At 37.0% G+C, this 7,121-nt stretch overlaps 1 protein-coding gene across 2 annotated transcripts in view; it reads left to right on the top strand.

The window, feature by feature from the left end:
* Nucleotides 1-1,549: 1,549 nt before the first annotated feature.
* The window catches only part of LOC149265403 (ubiquitin-associated (UBA)/TS-N domain-containing protein), a 211,635-nt gene continuing 206,063 nt past the window's right edge, over nucleotides 1,550-7,121 (top strand). The window contains exons 1-4 of one of the 2 annotated variants that reach the window (XM_089429365.1): nucleotides 1,550-1,849; nucleotides 1,947-1,997; nucleotides 2,808-2,958; nucleotides 3,454-3,555. In XM_089429365.1, the coding sequence (XP_089285491.1) occupies nucleotides 1,733-1,849; nucleotides 1,947-1,997; nucleotides 2,808-2,958; nucleotides 3,454-3,555 (421 nt within the window). In that variant the 5' untranslated portion in view covers nucleotides 1,550-1,732. The remainder of the gene's footprint in view (nucleotides 1,850-1,946; nucleotides 1,998-2,807; nucleotides 2,959-3,453; nucleotides 3,556-7,121) is intronic. The other variant, XM_089429360.1, reaches the window with a different exon arrangement.

Raw genomic sequence — 7,121 nt, 5'->3', positions numbered from 1 at the left:
GATGTGTAAGTTTGTCCCTCCATCTGTGCCCCTTTAAAATTAAAATTAAAATTAAAAATTATGTTATGACTAGAAAGATAATGTCTGCCATAATTAAACAAAATTGAATATGCTGTAAAGTAATTAGAAGTTAAAAATGTGTGGATCAGATGTTTAAATCTTATACTTTTCAAAAATATTTTAACAAAAAATTTAAATTATTATTATTATCCAATTTTAAGGTCACAACCAAGCCATACACCATCTATGCTCATTGGTCATTTTTTGAAGACAAAATATTCGTTGCAACCCTCGCACTGGAACCATAAGGATCCAACAGGTCCCCACCATCTGAATCACAAGCAATATGGCTCTCCACATGCGCCAAGAAGGAGTCAATCCTATCCAACCAAAACCTCTGGTTCCTGAGCATCCTCTTGATATCCTCAAGGGAGGAAAAATATTATATTTCTCCACTTGCTTATCCCTCAATACGAGACCCAACAAAGTCTTCATTTGCCAATGAAGAGCCACAAAGTTTACATACTGTTTCCTCCTTCCCTTGGTGTGCCCAGGGTCAGGAACCTATACTGGCATGTCCTCTAAAAACTTAGAATCTAAAAGGGATTACCTTTGCTCCTCGCTTTGGACTGAAGCTCACGAATTTATGCCATAAAATACACCATAACAAACTACCAAACATGACACCAAAAACACAAAATACAATATCGAAATGCACAAAATATAAAATTGAAATCAAAACATCATAATATCTAGAAGACACGATATAAACAAAAGTTTTTGATATAAGTAATTGAGCTGAGAGACTCATTATACAACCCAGTACGAGGGGATGTGTAAGTTTGTTTGTCCATCCGTGCCCCCTTTAAAATTAAAAATTATGTTCTAAATAGAAAAATATTGTCCACTATAATTAAACAAAAATGAATATGTTGTAAAGTGATTAGAAGCAAAAAAATGTGAGAATCAAATGTTTAAATCTTATACTTTTCAAAAATATTTCAACAAAAGATTTAAATAAACTATTTGAAGATCTATGTTAACTAATCTATATAGATATTGACTTCATAATCTATATATAGGAAAAAAAAAGCTTTTATAGTTACAATTTTTAATTGGTCATATATATATTTTATTTAGCATTCAAAAATACAATTTAAATAATGACAAATAACACATTGTATTATGTAGTCTAAAAAAGTTTGCACATGAAGAAATTTGATCCTTCTCAGTTCATACTCAAAATGATCTACGCTGGTAGCTTATAAATCGATGTTAGATTCGTACTTAACATTGATCTATTTGATCCTTCTCCATTTATGTTAGATCCGTATTTAAAATAATCCATACTAATAACTTATAAATGATCTATACCAATAACTTATAAATCAATGTTAAATCTATAGTTAAAATGAATCTATACTCAAACTTATAAATTGATACCTCTAAACTCATTTTAGATCTTTACTTCATATAGATCTATACTCTAGCTTATAAATCGTTTTGGCATGACATATTATACCCATCGAATCATTCATTACCCTCACAACGAAAAAGACATTTACGATTGAGAAGAGGAACAGTAAGACTCGTCGGAGTGTCAAAACATGGAATCAGGAAAGGGCAGGGTGCCTAAATAAAAGGCAGAAGCCTCTGATTCTCTGAAGTAAAGCACAGCAAAGGAATAAGTTCTAGGATCGAAATCTGTGGACACCTTGAAGAGTCGGTGGTCATGGCGGGTCTTTCGCTAATGTGTGGGGACTGCGGGCACCAGCTAAGAAGCGTACAGGAAGCCCAAGAGCATGCGGAACTAACTGGCCACGCCAATTTTTCTGAATCGACTGAAGCTGTCAGTATTTCTTCGAAATTGAAACCCTAGAGAAAATTAAAATGACGCTCATATGACCGTAGGTTTAACAGATCTGACATTTGTATGTCGCTCTCAGGTGCTTAATCTGGTGTGCACTGCCTGCGGGAAGCCCTGCCGCTCCAAAACCGTATGATCTCGTTACCTGAAAATCCTTTAATTGTCTTGAAGTCATTTACTGTGCGTTTAAACTGTGAAATTAGATTGAATTTCGGTTTTGCAGACATGATTCAATTTTCGTTTTGCAGACGCTGTAACTATTCAAATTTACCATTCGAAAACGCTATTCAAATATACTTTAACGTTATAATTTCGAAATGTAGCTCTGAACCTCGAGTTTTGAAACATGGGAATAAAGACATTCTCACAGACTGTGATCTAAAGGTTGAAATTCTAACTGTCCATGAGTGGGGAATAGGTTTACTAGTGAGGTTGATGGACTAACAAGTCATTTACCATGGTTCCATTCTTGCTGTTGTCTGCCCCACACAAATGGCATGTGAAATAGAGGCGAGGCTTGGTGCCAGTCCCAGGTGAATTTGGTGGTATACATAACCCTCATGCTCGGCACGAAGGAAAATAAAATCTTTGTTTGTGTGGTGCAACTCTCCCACAGGGCGCGTGTCCAAAAGCAATTTCTAATAAGCAAAAAACTTGCTTTCTAACAGATTATGTAAAGGTTAAAGCTTACCGTTCTTGGGATCATTATTATTTTATCCGAGGTAAAATTTTGCAAATAGTGCATCAGGTAAATCGGTTGGCACTTACTGTCTAAATCTAGTATCAAGATGACTGTATGCTAACCTAATGATTAAAGGTCGTTTACAAGATAACTTTACCCCGTCCTAATGCTTAAAGGTCGTGTTCATGCGTGGAGGAGATTTGACATCTTTGGTATAAAGCTTATGGGATTTCTTCTCTTTTCGTTGATGTATTACAGGAGACTGACTTGCATACTAAGAGAACAGGCCACAGCGAGTTCACGGATAAAACTGAGGAGGCTGCGAAGCCCATTGATTTAGAGGCTAAAAGTGAACCCTTGCCTAGCTCATCTGAACCTGTAGCTGGAGAGGATATCGTCGTGTCTGAAGGTGAGATTATGCCTTTACGATTTTTTTTGGTGCTGAAGCCTGTGATGCGCTCCTAGGAAGTACAAGGCAGTTGGGGTCCTGTTCTAGAATCTGATGGTTTTGTAAATACTAAATAGTGTTACAGTGTTCGAAATGTTAGGTTTATTAGAAACTATGCTAATTGAATTAGTGTCTAGCAAGTGATGCATTCTGTAGAAGCTAAAATGATGCATCTGGCTGTTAATTCTACTAGAATGTTTGTAAAGGATTCATTTACGATAAAAAATAATATAATGCAACACCACGGTCATTCAGATAATCCATCTCCAGGCAATATGAACTCTACACCATTTTACTAGGTTGTTTGTAAATGATACAATTACATGGAGCTTGGATAATAATTAATAGTGGTGAAAACCACCTAGAGCTGCTGGAAAAAATCTGATTTGTTTTCTCTTTTTCACTATTTAGGCTTTTATGCCATGATTCTTAATATTCTTCCCGGTGTTGGTTCAGGTATGGATGTGGTGGTTCCAGAGGTCAACAAAGAGTTACTGGCAGAACTTGAAGCGATGGGATTTCCCACAGCCCGTGCAACTCGTGCACTTCATTTTACAGGTAAGCAAGATGGATTTTATGCAGAAATGATGCCCGACAAAATGAGTTCTGATGTTATAATTTTAGGTTCATGATCCTCTTCTTTGTGTGGAGTACTTCTGGAGATCATGTAAATTGAGGCAGGTAGTTTAAAATTTGGTACCCATTTTAGCAATAAATTCTAGCTTGTTTTCCTTTGAAGGCAGCCTTTCAATAATTTGGTACTTCAATAATAAGTAGGTTTTCGGTCAAACATTAACTGTCAATATCAAAATAACACATGATAATTAAAGTGTTGTAGTATGCTTCATTTAACAAATGGTACACGTACTGAAAACTATGTAGCCAAAAGGCATGATGCTACAATTTCTCTATTTGTACTTATTAACAATAGCTCGACTTGACTTGAACTTCAATTGCGTTGCTGTATGGCTTGATTTTGATTAATCTACTCCCCACAAGTCTTATTTCTTGTGGGTGTGCACTTGGTAATCTTCTTTAGGCAATGTAATAGTTAGGTTTGGTGATCATTTTTGTTTGTGGGAAGGCTTGGAGTTCTCTTATAGACTACATTGAGAACCAAGAGTCTAAATAGTGGGTCTGAAAAAGCTTATCTCATAAGTTGCAACTTTTATTTTTAATGGGAAGCTTGCATTCACTGAGAGAGAAAATAATGACAACCTAAAGCTGATAAGGTGAAATCCTTATAACAACATTCATCTGATTGTTTAGAAATGTAGCTAGAGCAGGAACTTTTTGCATATGTTCAGTGTGAATGTGTAGAAAGTTCTTTCAGACTTTTCTTTGGTGACCACTTAGGATAAGGGGGAAATAATTCTATCTTGTAATCTTACTTTAAAAATAGAACAGAAGTGAAAGCCTAATGTTTTCAAGTCAATTTAGTCTTAAGAATCTAAATGGATGTTGTAGAACATTAGTGACTTAGATTAGGATTTAATCTTTTCAAGATTCTACGTCTCATGATTGAGATAGGTGGCAGTTGGGATTGGAGTGATTAGTTGCTAGGATTTAGGATATTATTATTTTCTCTCAAAGCATAAAGAGGACAAGATAGGAGAGGTCGCTCTCATATGAGGAGAGTGCAAGAGAGCTGGAAGAGGGCAGAGTCATTCAATGAGAAGCGTAGGTTGTTGAAGTGAATCAGGCCATATAGGCTGTACCATTGTTGTAGCTGTGCATTATTCATGCATAGGCCATATATTGTCTTTTGTGTGTTTCTGAAGTATGCTTCGGTGATTGGGAGGGAGAAAGAGTGATTTTCTGTCTACGAGCTTTGCAGATTTGTGCAAATATTGGGGCCAAATGTGTTTATTTTTTTTGAATTTGTCAAGCCAATAAGTCAGATGGCTTCTTTTTATCTCTAGTAAGTCTTAACTAGAGAAATGAAGAGCTAAGCTATCTTGTTTCAAGTTTCATTATCTTTTATAGTCATCTTTGTGTCTTGCATGTATATTGTTAGTTTTTCAAACTAAACCCTCCTTTTATGTCCATCATTTGGTATTAGAGTGGTCATTCCATGTCTTTATCCTCTCATGCTTTTGATTATTTGGTTTGGATTCCCACTAAGATTGTCATTAGTGTTGGGTTCCTTTGCAACTTGAGTTTTCCACCCCAATTGCTCATTGCTCAGTTTTGGTTATTTCATGGTTTTGTGCCGACCTAGAAACTATTTACTTACTGCCACTCATTTCAAGAGGACCTCCTCCACCTCAACCATTGTTCTTTGTTGTGATTAGTGTTTATTTTGTTTACTACCACACCCACCTAGCTCACTCGCCTTTGTCACTTCAGTTTACTTACTCTGCCTCCATGTGGGGATTTGACCTCTTAAGACTTTGAAACGTCCACTCCTACACTAGCCTAGCAGATTGTACTTGCTATCAAAGAACTAGTGTGGTTACAACATTGTGTTGTTGTCTCTCCTTTTGAATTAGATGTCGGTTTTCTTCCTCAAGCATGGTTTGAAAATGCAAAGTGAGCTCTTGGATTCGTAACTGCAATGTATACTTAAAAATTTGGCTAGATATGCTTGACACCACTGGAATAGAGATTATTGGCTTACAATTAGAGGGTGTAGCACAGGATTGGTGGGAGACAAATTTTGAATCTCCTAAACTCTACATCAAATTGTATCTAGATCAGTCTAGCAAAACTTCCATCAATAACCATATTAGAAGATGGGATGACTTATGTCAAGCCTTCAATGTCATTTATACTCTTCTAGCTATTTGTAGAACCTCATGTGCTATTGGCTGTAGCTTTGGCAAGCACCAATCCGATTAATACAATACATTAACATTTTTCCAAGGCTCAGAGTCTAGCGTCACATTTGCGAGTCTAATGAGCTACTTGTTTAAGATTCAATTTTGGTTTGCTAGCAATATATAGACATGAGGTTTTCTTGTTTGAGATAAGACAAGATAATTTTATTAATGTCCAACAAATGACCACTAAAGTAGGTTAATGGTCCTGTTGGGTACAATGATGTCAATATAAAGTGGGAGTGCTAAGACAACTCCTATAAAAGCCAAGATGCAGAAAGTAAAGTATGGATATAATCCAAAGCTTGAAAAACCAAACTCTAAAAGTACAAAGTAACAAAGTTGATTTGAGAGAAAGGTTTATAGTAGGGATGGATCGAAGATTTGGAATACAAATAATGATGCGAGCATATCATGGGTTGCTCGATTTATGCCCTTTCATTTCGAAGGCCAAGGAGAAATCTAAAGATGGAGGGATTTATGGAGTATTTGAACCAAGCATTGTGTTGCTACTTGGAAGAGGGGGCTCCTTGTTGATGCGTGGACGATCTCATCAAACTTGTTTGTATGGAATTTGGACTCGCAATGTTGCTAAGGTCTTTGGAGAGCAAGGATGGTCCGTCTTATCCACACTAATATGAAGTTGGAGGCAAGGTTCCCATCAATTTGTCTCTTGGTGCCCCTAGCAAATTGGGGCACCATAAAAAAGGAAGTGATTGTTGGGTTGTGTTATATTCTTTTCACGACTAGCCCACATAGTTAACCGGGGGGTTAGAGGGGGGGTGGAGCACCCCTTTCGTTGCGTCGTTTGTGTAGCAAGGGGGGGTCACAGGGGGTTTGAGGTGTACCCATAACCCCACTATATGGGGTCCGGGCCAACACCCCGGAAAATTTTGGTTTTGGACCCTATGTTAGGTTGGGTGGACCCACCTATGGTTTTGTGCATGATTTCGCACATGTTTTTTTGGACGCGATGGTTTTTCAGTCCATGGTATTTGGACGCAATGGTTTTCGGTCTATGGTATTGGACGCGATGGTTTTTGGTCTATGGTATTGGACGCGATGGTTTTTGGTCTATGGTATTGGATGCTTCGGCATGTATAAATATGTATTATAACATTGAAAGGAACATAATAAAAAATCAAGCTAGTAGTCCCGATTTTGGGATCTAGGGGAAAATCTCTGTGTATGTGTTTTATGTGTTATGCTCTCGCATTGTTTATTTTCTGTGTTTTAGAATTCGTATGCAGGTAATTTCTGTATGGGTTTAAAACCTGGTATCAGAGTAGATTTGGCATCAAGGGG

The sequence above is a fragment of the Pinus tabuliformis genome, chromosome 6 (assembly GCF_031772625.1).
Source record: "Pinus tabuliformis cultivar Carrire ecotype Pingquan chromosome 6, CPIR1, whole genome shotgun sequence".
Taxonomy (NCBI): Eukaryota; Viridiplantae; Streptophyta; class Pinopsida; order Pinales; family Pinaceae; genus Pinus; species Pinus tabuliformis.
Note: the sequence above shows the minus strand (reverse complement) of the source record. Positions and strands in the feature narration are given on the sequence as shown.